At 40.1% G+C, this 23135-nt stretch overlaps 1 protein-coding gene and 1 long non-coding RNA gene across 3 annotated transcripts in view; one reads left to right on the plus strand and one right to left on the minus strand.

Moving 5' to 3' along the window:
• Positions 1-23135, plus strand: part of LOC117097696 — a 162424-nt gene that overhangs the window by 58736 nt on the left and 80553 nt on the right. The gene's annotated exons all lie outside the window — the stretch shown is intronic.
• RXFP2 (relaxin family peptide receptor 2) overlaps positions 1-23135 on the minus strand; it is a 73358-nt gene that overhangs the window by 17550 nt on the left and 32673 nt on the right. Inside the window, exons 6-15 of one of the 2 annotated variants that reach the window (XM_033235779.1) lie at positions 17916-17987; positions 17218-17289; positions 15020-15091; positions 13845-13916; positions 10648-10719; positions 9660-9731; positions 5931-6002; positions 5744-5815; positions 2873-2944; positions 47-276 (exon numbers count right to left, since the gene is read on the minus strand). In XM_033235779.1, the coding sequence (XP_033091670.1) occupies positions 47-276; positions 2873-2944; positions 5744-5815; positions 5931-6002; positions 9660-9731; positions 10648-10719; positions 13845-13916; positions 15020-15091; positions 17218-17289; positions 17916-17987 (878 nt within the window). The remainder of the gene's footprint in view (positions 1-46; positions 277-2872; positions 2945-5743; positions 5816-5930; positions 6003-9659; positions 9732-10647; positions 10720-13844; positions 13917-15019; positions 15092-17217; positions 17290-17915; positions 17988-23135) is intronic. The other variant, XM_033235788.1, reaches the window with a different exon arrangement.

Below are 23135 nucleotides of genomic sequence, written 5' to 3' on the forward strand. Positions count from 1 at the left end.
CTCACAGAAGATACCCTAAATCTACCTGTATTGGAAACATACTTACAACAAAGGATTTTGATGGACATAGCGTGAGTTGTATTTTCAGCTTTAATGAAAGATCTCATGCCAATGACAAAAAGATTTCCAAAGCAGGTAATGAAAGCTATAACCCAGACAAATATTCTGAGGATATTGTTAGCCAAGAGGTCCTCAAATGAAGAAATGCCGTCCGTCAAGGGCATACATATTCGGACATGGGGAGCATAGGAGCAGTATCGAAAGTTTTTGAAATAACTAAAGTCAAAGAGAAAAAAGTGTCACTTTGCAGCAATGATACAGAAACTACAGTTGCAATCCTATTGGGGCTGCAACTCCATGCTAGGTATACAACTTCACTAGGTTTGTTTATTTTTGTTTAGTAGTGTTTATGTAATTAAAGAGTTCTTCATGAAATACTAGGCAGTATCCTTTTAAAGATGAGGAACCTAAAGGACATAGGAATTCAGTAACTTGGATGAGGAGAGTTCGGGAGGAGATGAAAATTTGAAATCTCAGGGGCTGTATGTTCCCTGGTCACATTGGTTTATTGATTATTCTGTAAAGTATTATGAAAAGTGGATTATCATTGTCAAAGTGATCTCCAGCAAACTTTCAGGGGCTTGGGCTTGGGATGGGAAAAGCCTATTGTCACTCACCAAGAACATTTCTGTCTTGTCCTGAGTTTTAAACACCAAGGTCTACTCACTTTAACTAGCTCCCTCTTCCCTGACACGGGCAGGAAGGGAGGACCTCTGACACTAGGAAAATGCATTCTCACTGGATCTGGGAAGAGAAGCAGCTGCCTTAAACACAGATTTCTTAGCAGGGTCTGGAAGAACTTAATTTCTATGGGAAAATACGTTTGTTAGTGGTCAGTGGAGTTGGGATCTGGGCACAAGGCATCTGGAAGTGCTGGAATTGGTGAGGTCATTTGGCTGTCGCCATCCCTCAAACCTGTGTGTTTAGAATTTTCTCTCATAAAACTTATTGTATTTTTATTTGTTTGCTACTTCTTTCAGTTCACTTTTCTGCTCTTTGCTGTCAGTCTAATTCATTTTTTGGTCATTTCTCAATTCAGTTTCTAGACCAAGGCAGCCTGGTATCAGACCCCTGGCTGCCTGCACCACCTCACCTCTTACCCTGCAATGCTTACTCCACCCAGACACACACCCTCAGACAAGCCATGCTCATGCCCTACTCAGAGCTTTGCTTTTGCTTAAGCCCCTGCCTGGAAGATTCTTCCGCTGGATACTGCCAGGGCTGCTTTCTACCTCTGCTCAAAGGTCACCTCATTCCAACTTCCATCCACCCCACCTCAGTGGTAATCCTCAACCCTCCTTCTACTCCTTACATTGCTTTATTTAAATTTGTAGCACTTAATTGACTATTTACTCGCTTGCTCCTTTACTCTCTGGTCCCCAAAGCTAAATGGAAGCTCTCAGGCACAGACATCCTCTCTTTTGTTCATCATTGTGTCCCTGGTGTCTAAAGCAGTGCCTGGCACATGTAGGTACTCAACAAATACTTCTTGGATCAGCAAGTGGATGATGAATAATTGAGCACTGAGTGTGTCAGGAAGAGAAACAGGAGGCAATTCTTGCCTTCGAGTAGCTTACAATTCAGCTTCCTAATATCTGGCATCCAATTAAAGGAACCTGACCTATAACAAACTCTCTTTTCTTTTCCTTCCCTGGAGTTCCTGGCACACACTTGGCTTGACTTCTTGGTCCTTTTAGGATTCCATTATGTCTGCTATCTTCAGATAGGTTCAGGGCCACCTTGCGCTGTGACCACACTACTTGTTGCCAGGTGAAAGGGATGGGGGTGACGAGGTGGGGATGTTTCAATAAATAAAGGACAAGGAATATGAAAGCAAAGTAAGTAGATTATTTAGTGGGGAAGTAACTAAGCTAATGTGTTTTCTCTTAATTGTTGAGCCCTCCTTGACCTTGGCCTGAGGTCTATATTTAACACAGCAGTTTCTCCATCAAGTTCTAAATAGGTTAAATTTCTCTATTCTAAGAAGACCTCATGTTCTGCCTACAACAAGGAAATGATATCCTCATTAAATATTTATCTAATGGTGCCACAGAAGAATAAGAACAAAACCATGTGGAAATGCATCAAACACTTGTCTTTTAGTAATCACACCTACTGCACAGACATAAACAAAATGTCCTCCTAAAAGAGCACCTTCACAGCAACCATTTCATCCACTTGCTGCACCCAACTTGTAATCTTACATTGAATCCTCCCTATTTTTGTAGATAACAATGGTTAATTTTTGAAATCATGAACACACAGATTACACAGTTGATAAAGAAATAATTATGAACACATATATTCACACAACTTACACAGTGCACTTTAGCCAAATATGCTAAAGTGACTTATCAAAAACTACTATAAAGATTAATTACCTCCATTTTGTAGTGCACTTAGTAACAGTAACAACACCTGGAATTTATATAGCACCTTTCTTCCTAAGGGCTCAAATCTTAGAGCAGCCGACTGCTCATTCATGTGAGGTGAATTAATGTTTCCAGGTCGCCTGAGTACCATTTAGCCAGTGACTTCATCTTGTGTAATATGTGGCATTCTGGCACCCTGATCTCTTATTGGACCTCAATTGGATAAACAGCGTGTTTCCAGAGAGAAGGGTCATTCATGTCGGCACATCATAATATTGAACTCTATTTGAACAGGGACCAAAGGTGACAAAATTAAAAAGTTCTCAATAAAACGACTTTTGTTGCATAGAAACACATTGCAGTGATACATTAGACAGTTTACAGGAGATAATTTGAAACATTTTACCATGCTTCCTCCTCCATTTTTTATACATACATACATGTGAGAAAGATTCTTCATGGGTTGAAACATTCGTGTGTTTATATTTGGAATCTCTATCCTTTCCAGGTCTCTGGAAAATACACACAACAGGTTTCATGGTGTTGCGCTGAAACGCTTTAATAATCGCATTCTTCATCAGATCCAAAATATAATGCTTCAAGATCTTATGTTACCAAGGCAAATGAGGGTGGTCGTTTTACGGTACACTGTCTTAGAAAATGGCTGTTTCTGTTTATGCCTCCTGTAGTTTGGTAATGACTGTGTCACTTCACATGCAGAATTACATTCTTATACAACACATTCGTTCGTTTCTCTGATTTAAGAATGACAGTGGTGATTTGTGTGATTATGATGTTGGCTCGTTAGTTTGATTTTATTAATATAAGTAATGCCATAGGAATTAGAGGGTTTTATTCAGGAGATGATATTTCCAACCGGAGAGCATCACTGAAGTGAGTTTTGTGAGAATCTGGATTTAAACATGATCATTTCTTCCTGGCCTATATGTCTTTAGGATGGAAAAACATGAAGGTAGCAAGAGGAACTCCAATTCAGAAGTTTTCTAAGACACCAGTGGTATGTCTTAGAATTCCTTTAATTAAATTTAAGTTAAATTTAATTAAATTCCTTTAAATCCTTCAGGCCCCATAAAATGTCCTCAAAGGGATCCAAGGATCACTCCTGTTCTCTTAGTTGACCTCAATGCTTGCTTCTACAAATGTGGACACTTTGAAGATCTCTTTAGGATGGTATGAATTAAGAGCTGCCATGTTCTCAGGAAGCAGATGGAGAGAGGACAATCTAAAAAGACAGAGGCCTTTTGCTTTTAATGTTTGTTTTGAAATATGTCTGATTCTCACTTGGTTTCTTTTTGACTAATCCGAATAAGGATTTCTCAACATGGTTCTGAGTTTTCCTTTGCCCAAGGAGTCCTTGCTTTTTGGAAGTCAGAAATGAAATCTGGGAGAGCTGTTATACTACTAAGTAATTGCATGGCCCCTCTAGCAGGAGACTCTAAGCCCTTTCTAAAGATTTAATTTTCCTTCTTCTTCTTTTTTTTTTTTTCCCCTCTCTGGCTCTCTCCTTGACTTATACAGTTTTAGCTTTATGTGGATTCTGTGATTATTTGATTAATAACCTATAACATCCTAAAGAGCAGAGGCCACTGTACCCTGAGTGCTAAGACAGTGCTTTATGTGAGTCGGTGGCTAAGACATGTTTGTGAAATAAATGGGTAAATGAATCTTAGGTAAAAAAAGAAAGACCAGGCAGGTGCAGTGGCTCACGCCTGTAATCCTAGCACTTTGGGAGGCCAAGGCAGGTGGACTGCCTGAGCTCAGGAGCTTGAGACCAGCCTGGGCAACACAATGAAACCCTGTCTCTACTAAAATACAAAAAAAAGTAGCCTGGCATGGCGGCGTTTGCCTGTAATCCCAGCTACTTGGGAGGCTGAGGCAGGAGAATCACTTGAACCTGGGAAGGGAAGGTCGAGCTTGCGCCGTTGCACTCCTGCCTGCCAGGGCGAGACTCTGTCTCACAAAAAAAAAAAAAAAAAAAAAAAGACCCTAAAGAAGAAATGAATAAAGAAACAAAGTAGAAATGAATAAAGACAAGTATGTAATAAATAGTTGCTACTTTGACTTTCAGGAAGGCATTATGTAGTGACTTGGTAGTTTGGCTTTCAGAAATGCAGTATGTGGTAAGTAAAGGGAAGGATCATGCTGTCCACATCCTCAGGTCTGTCCTTATATTTTAAAAAATAAACATATATGTTTAATATTATGGCTTCTTAAGAATAGGGACCAGATCTTTTTCATCAGTGGATGCTCACTAATATCTGGTGAGAGAGAAACCTAAATCTTGCATTAATTTCAGATAGAAAACTAGCAAGAATAAAAGATGATATTAAGAATTGGTCTTTGGATGTAAAGGAAGAAATACTTTTGGCTGCAGTCAGGCAATGTAGTCTGCTGTCTGTGTGAAAACAAGCAACCTTTAGCCAGCAGTTGCCATCCATTGGAAAGAAATCATGAAGTTCAAAGGAAAAGTGGCAGAGTTCTTGACACCATTGAAACTTAGTATGGTAGAAATGTAGCCGGGCGCGGTGGCCCAAGCCTGTAATCCCAGCACTTTGGGAGCCTGAGACGGGCGAATCACGAGGTCAGGAGATCGAGACCATCCTGGCCAACATGGTGAAACCCCGTCTCTACTAAAAAAATACAAAAAAACAACTAGCCGGGCGCAGTGGCGGGCACCTGTAGTCCCCGCTACTCAGGAGGCTGAGGCAGGAGAATGGCATGAACCCGGGAGGCGGAGCTTGCAGTAAGCTGAGATCCGGCCACTGCACTCCAGCCTGGGCGACAGAGCGAGACTCTGTCTCAAAAAAAAGAAATGTAAAAATACTGTACATAATTTTCTGAATGTTCATATTTGTGGGATAGCTTTTTAAAAACTTATTTAAAAGTAAAACAATGCACTGTAGACTAATATCAAGTAGATTGTTGTAGGAAAGGGCAAAGGGGAAAAGCAGGCAAGTCTTACATAATCTGTTTTAACCAAACTTTTAGAAACAAAACTATTGCAAGTTTAATTCTTTGTGAAAACTATAGAAAGAGATTTTGCCACATGAACCCAGTTTTCAAGAAGGACATTCTTGAAAACTTCCTCAAGTACAGAAATGGACTTCATGTATGTTGAATGGTAAATAATGAGGCTTATTTGTCATTCAGTGTGTACTTGACGGGATCAGTGATATTCGCAATTGTCTGAAATGCATGCTCCTATGTGCAAAATGCCCATTTAAAAATAAATGTGTCTCTAAGTACATCCACTAAAGTTATAATCAATATAATTGTAATATTTCACTTACAGAGACTGAAGTTGTTTAAGACTTTCAAACTGGTTCTTGTGAAGATACATAAGAGGATTGGATGACAGGTTCCTTTTTTTTTTTTTTTTACCATTAGATGAGAGAGGAAAAGAAGTTTAAAGGTATTATTATTTTGGAAGCTCAAAATGTTGCCTTTTAAACCTGATTTTGATGAGAAAAAACTTACAGTTTTTGTAGAAGCTTCAAGTCTTTAAAAAGGTGAGGTGATAGCTCCATTATCATATTGCCAGACAGATCCCTGTTGACGACAATGAAAACCCAAAGCAATTACTTTGGAAGAAAATGACAGACTTATTACTCCTCACAATTATCGTCATCCCTTTTGATGTAACAGAAAATATGAATCCAATTTAACCAACCTGATAACTTGTTACACAACAGGGCGGTATGAGTCAGCCAAATGGATACGGTTTCCAACACTTACAGATATGCAACATTTTGCTCATCCAGTTCCCATCTGGAATTTCCTTTTACCCCCTCTCCAACACATTCCCAGCCTGGCTTTCATATCTGCTTTGGTTAATTTCCCCTACTCTAGGTATTCTTTGTACACTTCTACTCTTCATGCTTCTGTGATTGCTACTTGCTTCATATACATGGTCTCTTGTTTATCCAACTATGCTTTTCAAGGTCAAGTCTTGCATCTTTGATTTATTTTGCATTCCAACCAAGACAATATTGTCCACTCAGCATCTGCCCAGATAATCTAGAGTAAGTTCACACACTTTTAATATGTTCTTATACAGGACTATTTTTGCAGAAGAAATTATGAATTTAGAATTAAATATAATAGGACTGTCCAATCCAGACAGAATCCTAAGAAAGCGACTCTATAAAATGTGGAAAAGAGACCTGTTAAAATAAGAGGAAATGAATCTTTAAGAGTCCAGAGTATTTTTCTGAGCCAGAGAAGATGTTAAAGATAAAACAGATATACAGTTGCCTAAGAGTCAAAAAAAAATGATCTCTTTTGGTACTCTGGAACTGCTGATGTATATGTGGGAGTTACAAATAACTACGACTTAGTTTCTTTCTGTAAAGAAGCTTCCATTAAGAGTAGCAACTAGATAAAAACAAGGAAAGAATCAAACAGGTGCTGTTATAGAGGTGCAGAGAAAACATAGAGGAAAGAATCATCAATCTTGGCCTGGGACGTTAGGAAGTGTTTGAAGAAAGCTTGATGATTTTAGGTGGGGTAAAACAAGAACACCTTCTCAGGTGGGTGTAAAAAATGATCTGAACCACAGATGCTTGGAATTCAGTGACACTTTCAGGAGTCAGGAAGTGATCCAACATGAGCAGAGTATGGAAGATGCAGGGAGAGGTAGAGGACGTCATAGAGAGTGCGTGGAGACAAGATAGGAAGGCCATGCATGAACTTCAAGGCAGTAGTTTTCATAGTACAGTCCAAGCATCCAGGTCCCCAAGGATGCTTATAAAAAGAGCACATCGCCAGGGCCCAACCCAGAGCTGTCACATCAGACTTTCTGGGAGGGAGCCGAGTAACATGCATTTAAGCCAACATCCCATGTGATTCTTCGGCACATTAATGTTTGAGAACTATGTCAAGGACTTTGCTAAATGCCAGGCAACAAGGAGTGAGAACATTAACTAGGGCAATGGCATCATTTGCTCTGGGTTATGGAATGATTATTCTGTCAGAAGCATGAAAGACAGGCAACAAGGCCTGGGAGTTAGGGGAGGAAGACCAGGCAGGAACTTCTACAAGGACCAGGTGAGAGCAAATGAGGGTTGAGGGGGACAGCGGCAGGGCTCAGGGTCTGGCTGAACATGTGTTAAGAGAAAGCTGGAGGGAAATGGAATGGTCTTCAAGCCTGGCTGCCAGGAAGGAGGCACTGAGATGGCAAGTCCAGGTGAAGAAGATGGCCATCGGGTCAGGGTCTCTTGTTAGTTTTGTTTCAAACAAGTTGCTTTTGAGGTGCTGTCGTGACACCAAAGTCTGAGGTCCTGCCAAGTGAGATGTCTCATCTGGTCCTGCAGATAAGAGGAGCACACCTAGATCACAGCACAGAAGGGAGACCACAGGTGCGCCCAGGCCAGAGAGAGCCTGACAATAAAGCAATATGATGATGATCTCATGCACCTAGAAAATGCCTTTCAAAGGGTTACCCAGAAAAATAAAGCACACTCTTTTGGAGGAAAGGACTTCAGGGGCCTCAAGTACTTGTGCTTATTCCTCCCTTATGGGTTTGTTTTCATGAAGGCACAGTAAAATTATTTAACATTTGTAAACTCAAGACATATGAATGCCTTGTTCAAGTTAAGCCTACCAGCTTCTGAATTTCTTTTAGCTTTCTGAGGCTAAGTGAATTGCAATGGAACGCTATAGATCTTAATAGCAAGCTGGCATCTCTTAAGCGGGCTCTTATTTTTGCTGTGCCTCTGCCTATATGTAGGATGAGAAGAGGGTTAGAAAAAATTTAAAAATATGAGCTCTGTACCACTGTTTCCTTAAGTTTATATTTAAAATACCCCTCTGGGTCAGGCATGGTGGCTCATGCTTGTAATCCTAGCAGTTTGGGAGGCCGAGGCAGGTGGATCACTTGAGGCTAGGAGTTCAAGACCAGCCTGGCCAACATGGTGAAACCCTGTCTTTACTAAAAATACAAAAATAAAAAATAAAAAATTAGCCGGGCGTGGTGGCGGGTGCCTGGAATCTCAGCTACTCAGGAGGCTGAGGCAGGAGGATCACTTGAACCCACGAGGCAGAGGTTGCAGTGAGTGGAGATCGCACTATTGCACTCCAGCCTAGGCGACAAGAGCAAAAAACTCCATCTCAAAACAAAAGAAAACAAAACAAATCAAACAAACAAACAAACCAAAAAACCCCTCTGTTTGTACTGGGTTATTCCTCCACCCCACGGTGCAACCCAAGTCCACAGTCACCCTCCACAGCCTGGGCAGGAATGCTCTGGGAGGAAGTCTTTTCCAAGTGAGCTGCCTTTACATTTTTGCCATAAAATGACCATACTTTCAGTTCTTTCAGTTCTAACGCAGTACCTTGCACATACCAGGCACTTCATAAATATGTGTGGATTTGATGCTCATTAATTACATTGAATTACCTTAATTATTCATGAGTTATTTTTTAGATTACTCCCATTGAGTTATTTTCTGTAATCCTTTCTGCATTTCAAAATAGTGTGTAAAGAATGGGGAGAGGTTAATTCAGAAATTAATTTCCATTTTAAGGCCTCGATCAGAAACGTGAGTTTTCTATCCTAATCACTGCTATGTGTAATGTAACAGACTTAATTTTAACTTCCATTGATACACAATTATGTGGGGAGCAATGACTTAATAGCAAGATAAATGATTTTAAAAGGCTTAGATCCATAAAACAAATATTTGAACAGAAAAAATTCACATGAGCTCCCTGAATATTTTTTCAGTGAGCCTAACCCTCATTCTCAACATTGGGATTTGCTTCACCTGCTATATAAGTCATAATTTCTCAAGGAGTAGTAAGCATCTTTTTTCCTTTGTTCAGTTATAACAAATTAATATTATTTCACTTAGTTATTTATTATCACACATTTATTGGGAATTAACTATACTCCAGCCAGTAGAAAGAAATGATCCCTGTGTTTAAGAAGCCATGGAAAACTCATTTAGTCCCAAACACACGTAAGTAAGAAATCACCCAAAGAAAACAAGTAGAGTAACTACGTTAGGCTAAATCCGTATTAAGCCCACTGTCTGATTTGAATGTGCTTTGGACTTCAGGATAATGTTGGTTTTCTTAATTGATTTTTAATATCCAATAGTCTACAGGATTTTGATTGCTACTAGTGGCAAAGCAGTCTCACTAGTCATTTAAATTTATAATCTCGGAAGAAGCAATCATATTTTCCTAGTAGACGACGCTACTTACAGTTCTCCTAAATTTTTTAATGAAGAAAATGTCTTCTCTGGAACAAAACCAATTTGATTTCTAGGCAGAAACCTGTAAGACATGGCGAGAATCAGCATGTGGGTTTGCGTCTGCTGTAGTAATCAGTTCTCATTGGGAGAGGCCACTGATCCAGGCAGAATTTTATAAGCTTCCCTTGAAGTCTTCAAGGGAGGGGTCTTTTAGAGTTCAACCTAAGGCGGGACTTTCTCACCGTGGACATCCCCATGTTCTCTTCAGGAAGTGCTGTCACGAGCAATTTGAGGTCCTGAGTGCGGTCTAGAAAGCTGCACTTTGTTTGGAACTAATTATTTTAGAAAATGTCTCTTTTAATTTTCCTTTTCCATTCTTTTTTCCAATCAGCCATCCAATCAACAAACATTACTAAGTGCTTACTAAATGTGGAAAACTGTCATTAAAACAAAACCAAAATACTCATGTTTCAAAGCTTTCCAGCACGAATGCACTGATTGACCAAACCATCTGCCTTCCTGCCCCCATAAAAACAGAAACAGCGATCAGAATCATGAGGCAGAATCTTTGGCCAATCAGAATGCGTTCGATGTTTTTCCCTTTAGATGAAATTATGATTTTTTTTTCTTTAGGGAGAAAGACATCAAATGCTAAGAGTCATTGGCTAATCATTGTACAGCTAACCACTTTCACATACATTATTTCCCTTCCTTGGTGACCACGGGGTTAGGAAACTGGAACTTTCAGGTCCCAGTTCAGCTGAGAAGGTGCACAGAAATAAGGAAGGCACATGATGTCCCTAAAGGGTGGGCACCTTAACTTGAGGCTCAGCCCCAACATCCAAATCAATAAATCGGTGTGTGCATTTTCTAGCACTGCAGTGTCAGACCAAGGCTGTAAACAAAACGCTACTTTAAAATTCTTTGTCAATGTTTTCTTTTTAACTTCCAAATATATAGGGTTTCCCCTCATTTAGTGAAGTCCATTGTATACTTACAGCACTGTGAGCGAATTGCACGACAGAAACGTAGAATTTGTGAGATACTTTATTCGATTGCCTTCCAAATCCCTGGAAGTCATGGGGGAAAGATATTTTTAATTTTTTTTTTGTACAAATCATTTACTTAGAGATACTTTTTAAAACAGTTCTCAAGTTTATTTTTACTTCATTCTAGTTGTTACTATGCTTTTCTCCTAACTATTGCAAGGTTAGTACTACTATTATAGTATTGCAAGGTTAGTACTAATATTACAAGCATAACTAATATTATGCTTCTTTCCCCCTTCCAACTAATGATAATAAAATTGAGGAAAGGGCAGCCTAACATTTAGTGAGTGTCTTTCTGTGCTGAACACTATGCTATTAATTATAATATTGCCCAACCCATCATAAACTACCATTGATTGGGCTTTTATGGTGCCAGGTGCTGTTCTACATGCATCACACAGCACTCCTGCCAAATTGCTGTTATTACCCCCATTTAACATAAGAGAAATCCGAGGCTCTTGGTGATTTACTTTCCTTCTGGTCACACAGCTAGTAAGTGGTAGAAATGACCCAGCCCAGATCTGTCAGAATCTAAAGCCTAGACACTTAACTACCATGTCTGTGGCGTCATTGATCATTACATCCTCACATTCCCTCCAACATCAGGTAGACGTTTCTGTCTCTGTTTTGCTGAAGGAGAATCTCGGGCCAAAGTTATCCTGTACATACTGAACACCAGGGTCAGGATGCGAATCCTTATCTGTGTGATGCCAAAGTGCAGGCTTTTTCTGTGATTCCTCAAGGACGCTAATGCCAAGGGCAACGCTGCTCAAAATGGCATGGACGCAGCCTCAGCGCTGCCTGGAACTTGCTAGAAATGCAGATTCTTGCCCTAGACCGACTGAATCAGAAACTCTAGCACTGAAGTCCAGCCATCTGTGTCTCAGCATGTCCACTCGTTGTTTACGATTCATGCTGACGTTTGATAAGCACTGCTAGGGAGCTTTCATTCTGCCAGGTAATTCTACAGGTCAGTGGCATCCCACATACTCGGACAGCGCCCTTCGGAACACTCTGATATTCCTGCTTCAAGCAATGCGGAGGACTAAGAAACAGCCCATTTTTCTGCCAAGTCTCCTGATTTCTCTTCATAGTCAGCTTCTTACAGTCTTCCCCAAATATGGCAATAGCTATTTTTCTGCTTCTGAACTTTTCTCGTAGTCACACTAAAATCACCAATCCCTTTGTCATTTTAAGAAAATCCCATTTTAAAACTATCTTGGAGATTTGTATAGGAACTTGAGATGTACATTTTTTCACACAATATACTATGATTAAAAATAACAAACACCGTACTCTCCTAAAAATCCAAATATTGTGAAATAGAATGGAAAAAATGTTTTTCATGATCTCAGAAGTAGGACACTTTGGGGTTGTGGGAGCAATTGTCCAACTTGATAGCAAGTAAGTGAAGAGGAAAACCCTCCCCAGAACAGGTTTTCTCCTGTCTGGCCTTTCTTCCTGTCTGGCCTCTCAGCTTCCTACCCTCTGTGTTTAAAGGCTATCAATTGCAATCAGGCCGTCTTGCTACCTATGTATTTTTATTGCGTGTCTATTTTTTCCCACCTGTTTGTGGAAGCCCATTGTGAAAATGAGTGTCTCAGGAACCCTGAGCTCTGAGGCTGGTTCCTCACCTCCTGCTGACTGATGCCCCTTTTGGGGAGGGAGAGCACGCTAAGCCCCTGATATTTGTCTGCTACTTTTACTCTTTCCTGTGTGTCTCCCATTGTGTATATGCACGTGTTTAGTTTCTAAGTATTTTCTTTTCACCTGTTCTTATTCTTATGGTGTTCAGGTCATTATTCCCATTTTTAATAGTGGCACACTTATGTGAGACCTCTATTGTTTTAGAAGCCTTTTGACAGCATATATTTAAATAAATACATAAAAATAAATATCAGAAAATAAACACAACACTACCTAATAGTATTGTAACAAGAGATTTTGAAGTTAGTTCAGATAGGATCAAAAGCTGAAGTACTAAAACTTGATCATCTTATGGGTCTTGAGTTCCATGATTTGACTGAGAAGAGTTCCAGCAGTGGTACCATCAGCATTTTCACAGAACAGAAAAGCAGTGGACATGACAATCCTGGTTGCTGCAGAAGACCGTGAAGGTGTATGTGGCAGGGAATGGTGGGTAATGGTGATGAAGCTATGATGTAAATTAAATGAATGTTTTAAACAGGTATTGGTTAAAAGCTAACAAGGAGTAGAAATGGTTTAGTACATCCATCCTAACAAAGGCTTATGGAGCACCTGTTATGTGCTTGTCGTTGTCCTGATGCTGGGGTAGGAAATCATACGATAGGTTTCTGCCTTCCCAGAATTTATGGAACAGTACAGAAGACATAAGCACCGAGGCAGGTGGATCACCTGAGGTCAGGGGTTGAAGACCAGCCTGGCCAATATGGTGAAACCCCATCTCTACTAAAAACATAAAAATTAGCCAGGCCTTGTGGTGCATACCTGTAATCCCAGCTACCTAGGAGGCTGGGGCAGGAGAATCACTTGTTCCCAGGAGACAGAGCTTGCAGTGAGCTGAGATCGCACCACTGCACTCCAGCCTAGGTAACAGAGTGAGACTCCATCTCAAAAAAAAAAAAAAAAAAGACATAAACCCAATGACTATATGGTGATAGTACCCTGAAATAGGGATGAGGTGTAGAAAATGGTCTGTGTGGTGGAGTTTTGTACATGATGCAATGGGTGGGAGCACATAGGCGGCTGCTAAAACTGGTTTGTGTGTCAGAAATGGCTTCCTGGAGGTGATGTTTAAGTTGTCTTTTGAAGGAAATGTTTAACTTATCCAAGAGAATAAGGGAGCAAGACTTTTTAAGTCCAAGGAGCAATATGCTTAGGGAATTGACTGTAGGAGCAGTAGTTTGATACATGCATAGGAGGGTCAGGGACAGCATCTGGATGGGGTAAGGAATGGAGAATGAGGGTCTTGGATGCTCAAAGGGAAGGTCAAACTTTACCCTCACCCTTTGGGAACCCTCAAATAATTTTGAAACTGGGAATGTAATATCAGATTTTGGTTTGGGAAAGAAATTATAGGTGGACTTCCTAGGTAACCTTAAATTAACTTTATGGCTAGTTTCCTTAATCAGGGCAAACAAATTAATTCCTAAATAAATACTCACACCCAGTTGAGTTGAGGCATTTGGGCACACATCTGCTTGGGAAGAGCTTCTAAGTAGTTATTAACCATAGACCTTTACACAAAGAAAATATTAATTAGAAATAAAATGATATGACACTTTTAGGACAGTCTTTTTATTATTTTAAAATGTCAAAACTTGCATGCTAAAATTAATATCTTATGATGAAGAACATATATAACTATTTCAAAATGGTCTTTAAAATATGTGTATGGCAAAGGTTAGGGAGCAGATGTTGTCAAAGAAACTATGAATGTGTAAGTATGGTACATATCCTAGGAACGGATGTTACACAGTTTAATTTTATGAGATGAAACAAAAGTATATATTGGGTAATAATTTTGAAGTTCATGGTAATTTTCCTTGTAAACTTCAGGTTGTAAACTTCAGTGCTATACATCCAAAGTTTCTTCTTAAGGGCATCATTAATCATTTATAATATTAAAGGGCCACATTGGAAACTGCATTAAATTGGAGAAGTGACAGCAGGGGGAATTTGGGGAAAGAAAACAACTCATGAGCATGTTAAGCTGCACGATTAATTTATGATATTGTGATTCCTTTTGACAAATGGAAAAATAATGATGTTATATGATCAGTTGTAAAGGAACATAATAAACCCCTGCTGATAAATCATTCCAGTGTATTAATAAACAGTGAAAATATTATTGTGAGAACAGCTCTCTCGGTAGGACAAAGATTTTGAAAGTTTCCGTGAGTCTTGCTGGGCAAAGGCACATTTTCCTCCATTAAAAGTGGAGTTGGAAATGAACTCCTGGGAGATTCTAAGAAAATATAAAAGTAGTTAGGATATGAAAATTAATACTACCTTTGGTCAACCACTGCAGATAAAAACGTGCCTTAGTACCAAAGGAAATTAAAGGGGATAGAAAAATCAACTAGTAGGCTTAAAATATTCATCGTAGTCTGGTCAGCTCTTCCCTTTGAGCTATGGCTAGAAAGTGTTATATTAACAATAACTGTGGCTGGAAACACGGGAGAAGTTTTGACTAATTTTTATTTGTCAAATAATAAAATAATTTATTATTTGACTAATTTTTGTGGGCTTGATTTTGTTAAAAGTTCTTTGTGTAAGCTAGTGCTAGATGTCATTGCAATGTATCGATAGACATATTGAAAGGTTGATGAATACTTACAGGAAAAACAAGGAATTTAATCCCGTAAACAAGCGCTGTGAAATTCTGGTTATTGGATTGTCATCTAGAATTCTGATAAAATGTATCAAGAAACATTTCCAATATTAGAGACATTTGTGAAATAAAACCTGCCTCCCCTCAACACCTGGCTTACTCCTTTGTGTGCTTCCATACTTGGCTCACCTGTCCCTTCCCTGAGAGCTTTTCCTTCCCTCTGTGGTTGGAGCAACTGTTTCCTCCAAATTCCTACAGCTTCCATCCCACTTATCAAGTTGGATCCTGATTGTTTTGCTTTCTCCCTGCTGCCTCCACCTCCTGCTGGACTTAACGACCCAGGTCGTATCTGTCGACTCTGGGTACCTGGGTCTGGCACAAACTGCGTGTATTGAATGCATTTGGCCCCATAAATGTTCTAACCTACTGATTGACTGAGCTGAAGGATGAATGAAAATATAATTTTTAGGAAATCACAGAGAGTTCTTTGGTCTCATGGTGTTAAACTGATGTATTAAATAAGGTGTGTATAAATCAATGGATGGATGTCATGCTATCCATAAGGAGCTTTCTGGTTGAAAGAGTGAAACTATTTGCATATTCAAACCACTGTTTTAAACTATATTTTGTAGAAGAAATTAGAGTAAGGGGAAATAGGCCTCTATTCCTCTTGTTGCCTGTGAAACCAGGTTGTGTTTCCTCTTACTTGCAGTGGCTGGTGAGGGCAGGATTGGGAGAAGGGAGCCACATTGAGCACCTACTATATGCCAGGAGCTTTGCCTGTGGAACTGTTATGTGATATAATCCTCACAACATCCCTCTTGAAAAGGAATTATAGTTTACAGACGAAAATAAAGAGGTCTAGGAAAATTAAGAAAGTTGCCTGGGCTGGGCACGGTGGTTCATGCCTGTAATCTTAACACTGAGAGTATGAGGCAGGCAGATCGCTTGAGCTCAGGAGTTGGAGACCATCCTGGGCAACATGGTGAGACCCACCCCGTCTCTACTAAAAATACAAAACATTAGCTGGGTATAGTGGCTCACACGTGTAGTTCCAACTACTCGGGAGGCTGAGGTGGGAGGGTTGCTTGAGTCCTGGATATCGAGGCTGCAGTGAGTCAAGATTGTACCAGTGCACTCCAGCCTGCATGAGAGAGTGACACCTTGTCTCAAAAAAAAAAAAAAACAGAAGGAAAGAAGGAAGGAAGGAAGGAAGGAAGGAAAGGGAAGGAAGGAAGGAAGGAAGGAAGCAAGAGGAAGGAAGGAAGGAAAGAAGGAAGGAAGGAAGAAAGGAAGGCAGGCCGGCATGGAAGACTAAGCATGGGGCTAAGAGTGAGAAAGAAAGAGAGAGAGAAAGAGAGAAAAGAAAAGACAAAAGAAAAAGTTGCCTGGAAGACTAAGCATGGACTAAGGGCAAGGCACATAGAAGAGCCTGAATGAAGCTGAGGCCCTGGCTTTTTCCACTAGACCAGGCCAACCTGCAGAAAATGGGCAAACAATACAGAAAGCCTTCTAACCGCCCCTTGTGTATTTTCCTGGTGAAAGCACAGACATCTGACGTGAGGTTTCTTGGAATGGAGCTGCTGGCTAAGTCTGAAAAGTGGTGAAATACCACAAGCTATCATGTTTTCAGACTTCTCTCTGAATGCTCTGGAAAGCAGAACAAGTTCTTAACTTGCTTACTTTTCAGTACAGTGGTTGTCAGCAGAGGTCAATTTTTCCTCCCAAGGGACATTCAGCAATGTCTGAAAACATTTTTAGTTATCACAACTCTTGGGAGAAGGGGTATACTACAGGCATCTAGTGGGTAGAGGTCACAGATGGTGCTTAGCATCCTAAAATGCACAGGACATACTCTGGCCTTCCACCCTACCCTTCCCCAAAACAAGCATTAAGTGAGCAAAAATATCAGTAGTCCTGAGGTTGAGGATTCCTGCTCTTGGTGAGCACTGGATGGATGGATGGCTTAGCAAGCCTACTGCAGAGCTCAGAAGGCCTCCTGAAGAAGCTTGGCCAGCTTCCTTTTCACATAACCACTACTTGACATGGCATTGAATTGCCTGGGTAAAGTTCTGCAGATTATATGATAATCAGAAAACTAAGTATAAAAATAAGATATGTCAAACTGTGGAAATGATATGAGCACTGTTGTATATCATCAAGACTAGGATCCTTTATGGAGAAAGAAGAATTAGAGTACTTACAGCCAAGTTAGCTGATGTAAGTCTTTGAATATTCCAGGTCTGAGAGTTGTGATGCGGTTGTGGTTGAGATATCTACAAAGAGCATGGGTCAGTTAATTAGGCAAACTCAACACCCCATTTTAGTCACATATAATTAGAATAGGAGCCACTGATGATGATTATGAAGAGGGACATCTGTGTCTGAAAGCACTTGGCTGAATGAGCAGAGGGGGCAAATTCAAGGGGTATCCAGAAGGTACAGATAACCACAAGCCCAGTGTGTGCAACACCAGGGCCAGGGCAGAGAAAGTGGTCCTAAAATATTTTGGGATATTACATCATGTTAGATTGTAAGGGTATAATAACTAAGGATGTGGGGCAATTTTTGCTTTTGTTCTTTTTGGTGACATCCTTAGTACACTAGCATTTTGAGAAAATACATAGCAAGTTATCAAGAGTTAGAAAAGAAATAAAAAGCTAAAATATTGCGGAAGTGACCCAAGCTAGAGAAGACAAGCTTAAGGAGAACCTTTATATGTCTTCTGGTAAAGGTAGGAATCTTTTAATAATTCTTTCAGTGTAATAACTAATCTAAGTACTTTGTGATAACCTATTCCTCCCATTTCCCTACGATCAAGTTGAGCCTTGAAAAAGTACCATTCTATCCTTTTAGTCTTTACTTAAAATTATACCTACAAGATGAGAAAGAAGTTACTCACAATATTTGTAGATTATATAATCCAAAAAATGCTTTCCTGGATATGTGTCTAATGCAATTACGCTGAAGAAATCTGGTAGGAATAAGACAGGAGAGTCAGGTGATTATGGTTTATGGACTATATTAGGTTATTGAACATGTTCTCCACTTTCTATGACAACTATGAAATTGCCTTACAAAGTACACTGTTCTATTCTTATGTTGGGGAGATGTTGTCAGTGAGAAATGGCTATGAACTAGCCAATGCTTTTCTCATAGTACTCGTGCAATGAGATTGAGGCATTTCTGATTCATGCCACTGAACTCAAGTGTGATGTGTCTGCGGAAGGATCTAGTCTTGTTTTGGCAAACTGAAACTACCGTGACCATCCTGTTCTGACGGGCAGGAGTTTCTGGCCATGTGAGACTAGCCAGCCTCTCACTGCTGAACTTTCTTCCTCTTTGTGCACAGAGATGCACCTTTAACTCCCCATTTATCTTTATTCTATTCCCGTGAATAAAGGAGAAGGCAAGTTTTAATTCTTTTCCATTTCATGATGCAAAGTGAGAAGGACAAGGCAAGTTAGGTACTCAGAATATCAAAGGACATCAGTAGTTGAACCAGGGCAAGCATGCCAATTTCAAGTCACAGGATCAGGACTGCCTTAACCTCTGAAGCAACTTAACAATACAGTATTGATTCCGTAATTGCACTGTCAGGAGTATCTAAGTAAATAATTTCCATTTGCTATCTTCATTGTACAATGGGAAGTTAGCTCTGAATTCCTATTCTCTGAAGGCTCTCGGGGTCAGGCAATACCTACACTAATAGTAACAAATTGTTACATAGTCTTTTAAATGGCTTCCGTTTCTCTTATTTTGGTTTGAATTGCTTCCTAAACTATTACACAATGCTGTTTCATTGCTATGATAGTCTACTGCAAAACTATTTGTAGATCACATGCTCATTTGACATCTGGCTATACTGTGAATTTTTTTTTTTTTTTTGAGACGGAGTCTGGCTCTGCCGCCCAGGCTGGAGTGCAGTGGCCGGATCTCAGCTCACTGCAAGCTCCGCCTCCCGGGTTCACGCCATTCTCCTGCCTCAGCCTCCCGAGTAGCTGGGACTACAGGCGCCCGCCACCTCGCCCGGCTAATTTTTTTGTATTTTTTAGTAGAGACGGGGTTTCACCGTGTTAGCCAGGATGGTCGTGAATTTTATTATACCATAATTATTTCCTTGTAGAGCTCCCAGCCTTTGCCTCTGAGTCACGATTGTGTTATAAGAGTGCATGGATGGCTGGGCGCAGTGGCTCAAGCCTGTAATCCCAGCACTTTGGGAGGCCCAGACGGGCGGATCACAAGGTCAGGAGATCGAGACCATCCTGGTTAACATGGTGAAACCCCGTCTCTACTAAAAAATACAAAAAAACTAGCCAGGCGTGGTGACGGGCGCCTGTAGTCCCAGCTACTTGGGAGGCTGAGGCAGGAGAATGGCGTGAACCTGGGAGGCGGAGCTTGCAGTGAGCCGAGATCGCGCTGTTGCACTCCAGCCTGGGCCACAGAGTGAGACTCCGTCTCAAAAAAAAAAAGAAAAAAAAAAAAAGAGTACCAGGATAATGACTCTCTCAGACCTCAAGAGAGCCAGATAAAGCCAAGATCAGAGTGGTTACCAGAGGCCAGGAAGAGGGGAGATGAAGGGGGACAAATGAATAATTACTACCATTAAATTGTACACTTAAAAATGGTAAAGATAGTAAATTATATATATTTAACTTCAATTATAAAAAAGAAAATGAAAGTAAATACAGGTTATTAGAAAGGAAAAAAAAAAAAAAAAAGCCAGGGCGGGCTTCCAGCCATCAACAAACACAATCTTTCACCGCAAGTACTTTACAAATATTGTCATTTTCCTCGTGTTCCTCCACGTGCAAAGGGTTGGCACTACCGAGCATTACGTCTGTGGTGAGATGCAGAGCATCAGTTTCAATCCTGCAAAGTAAACTTGAAACCCAGTGTGACCTTGTGCCATCTTAACCCCCATTCCCTGTACCATATCTGTGGGGAGATGCTTCACAGAGCAGCATAAATTCTGCTTTTGGTTTAAGATTCTGCTATGAATAGGATGAACTCACACAGATCAATATCTGTTAGCATTTTCAGAGCCTTGAGACTGATGCAATGAAAGTTAATATGATGAATTATGCTACAGTAGCAAATGAAAATAGAAAAAGAGCAAAATACTCTATTGTAGGTATATTGAAGTTTCTCTTAAATATACAATTCACTACTTAACTAATGCTATTTACATTTTATTCAGGATGATAAATTCAGAAATGGAATGTATATTTTACCTACATGTTGTCACATCTTGAAGAGATGAGTGCAGTTGCAAATTGTGAATTTGACCTTATGCTTTTGTCTTATAAGTCAAGGGAAAGAAAGAGTAAAACCAATGATCCACACAACTCATCTGATGTGTACAACCTATCTCCCTTCACTGACATCACTTAAAACTCAAACTCTTACATAATGAAGAGCTTCTAGTTTTCTATTTAGTTGGCTGGCTGCCACCCCATAGAGAACTGTAGTCCTTCCCACATTCCACGTCTCAGACTTAGGCTGCTGAACTTGAACTCCATCCTCTAGCCTCTGCTGTCTTTTTTACAGAATAGTAGCTTAAAGAATGTGAGGGGATATCTGGAAACATGACAACTTGGCAAGTGGTGCCCTCTTTTTATTCAGAGCTGAGATATGAGCCCATTTAATATACTTTACACTGAATGCCTTTTCTAAGAATAACTTACAGGTTCATGAATTGCTGCTGTTTCAGCTGTCAGGACTTTTCAAGCAGAAATGCCAGGAATTTATGTACCCGAAACTAAAGCAAATAAATGCTTTAATGACATGCATGTTTATAGGCTATTTTTGAATGTGCCATTTTATATTCAAGAGCCAGGCAGACACCTTGGATTTCATTTTGTTGCCAGTGATTGTATTTAACAAGAACCCAGATTAAGAAGGAATTCCTAATTTATAAAAGGTTTTTGTTACAATAAGAAGGAGAACTGCTGTTTGTTTCCATGGTAGCAGTGATAAAGTATTATAGTCAATCCCACAAATTGTATTTTATTTCTCTGAAAGGTCATTTGAAACTGCATCCACCCACAATTTAGAAAGGCCTGACATTTTAAAAGATTATTAAAATGAATAAACTGATCAATAGTAAAAACATTCAGATCAGTTAAGCAACACTTATTCATCTGGCAATTAAGATTTAATTTTGATTTAGGAATTTGGTTTTTTTTTTTTTTGGATGCCTAAATGACCTCAACTCCACTGTGAATATTCAGAGTATTCCATACAGGAGACTGCCTTGACATTAAATTTGGTGATCTCGCAGGACAACAGTCCCCAACCTTTCTGGCACCAGGGACTGGTTTCGTAGAAGACAATTTTTCTTTTCCTTTTTAATTTTTTTTTTTTTTTTTTTTTTTTGCTTTTAAAACAGAATTATGCTCTGTCACCCAGGCTGGAGTGCTGTGATGAGATCTCAGCTCACTGCAATTTGGACTTTTTGGGTTCAAGCAGTTCTCCTGCCTCACCCTCTTGAGTAGGTGGGACTACAGACATACGCCACCACGCCCGGCTAATGTTTTTGTTGTATTTTTAGTAGAGACGTTCACCATGTTGGCCAGGCTGGTCTCAAACTTCTGACCTCAACTGATCCACCTGCCTCAGCCTCCCAAAGTGCTGGGATTATAAGTATAAGCCACCGTGCCTGGCCAATTTTTCTATGGATGGGGAGGGAGTATGGTTTCAGGATGATTCAATTGCATTACATTTATCATTAGATTCTCTTAAAGAGTATACAACCTAGATCCCTTGCATGTGCAGTTCACAATAGTGTTCACACTCCTGTGAGAATCTAATGCCACTGCCGATGTGACAGGAGGAGGCAGAGCTCAGCTTTGCTTGCTCGCCCACCACTCACCTCCTGCTGTGCAGCCCAGTTCCTAACACGCCACAGACTGGTACCCGTCCGTGGTTCAGGGTCTGGGGATACCCCTGTCATAGAATATAATCTGTTAAATATGCAGATTAACTTTATTAGCTCACTACAGTCTAAAACACATATTTGTGCATGTCTGTTCTCTGCTGAAACAGAATAAAATTCAGATGTCTTAGCTGGCATACAATCATGATTCAGTGACCTCTCCGGCATATGCTCCAGCATCTCCTGTGGGGATGCCTTTCCTTTAGGCAAACTGCCTGTTCACTCTCTTCTCAACATCCTTTGGACGTTTCTACTTAAATTTCTTTCTTCTCCCTGGTGAAGATGCTCCCCACCTTCTCTTTAGTTCTACATGTTAGTCCTACCCATCGTTCACTCAGCAAATACTCGTTAATCCTTGTGGGTTTCTTACCATGTATGCTACGACACAGGCCTCAATAGACTAAGAGAGAACCAGGAGGGCTGTCCAGCCCGTGAGGAGCATATGGTGGTCAGAGAGTTGTTCCTTCAAGAGGGAAAGTGAGGGCTTCTTGAAAATAGAATTATAGTTGACCTGAGTCGTGTGCAAAACTCAAACAGTAGAGAATACTGTGGCAATAAAAATGTGTATCTAGTTTTATTGTAGAAGCAAGAAAGTGTTAAGGAAAGTCTCAGTTTGCCTCCTGGAACCTGTTTTATAATGTTGTGAGATAATATAAAAGGAACAACTGCTTATTTCTCAACTCCTACTTTGTTCCTGTCTTCTGGATCAAAGAAGATGGTCTCAGGATTGAAGAAATGGAAAGGCTATATGGCAGGCAGCTCAGTGAAAGCCCAAGATGGTAGAAGGTGTTAATCAAAATTAATTAAAACCCTCTAGTTTGGAAATTTTCTCCCAGAAATTGAGAAATGCCAAAAAATGAGAACATCAAATTATGGTCAATTGCTGAGGAATCCAGAGAAAGGATGAGCAGCTGGAAAGTAAAAGATGGCAAATGTAGTCTTAAGTTCTCAAAAAGGTAAGAAGTTGGTTTCACAAGCTGTGGTTGGATGAGCTCAATGCTGGTCCTGGGAAGATCATAGAACAGGTGAATATGATGCTGCTTTGTCTATGCCTCAAAGAGAAAGTGGCCAGGACAGTTCACAAGAAACCACATGGAAGACCAACTTCATTTTCTTCTTTGAAAGACTGTGCAAAACTATGTGATAAACATTGTTACATGTCTGCTGGGCACTGATCAAGCGGTT

Source organism: Trachypithecus francoisi, unplaced genomic scaffold (genome assembly GCF_009764315.1).
Source record: "Trachypithecus francoisi isolate TF-2019V2 unplaced genomic scaffold, Tfra_2.0 Contig01461, whole genome shotgun sequence".
NCBI lineage: Eukaryota > Metazoa > Chordata > Mammalia > Primates > Cercopithecidae > Trachypithecus > Trachypithecus francoisi.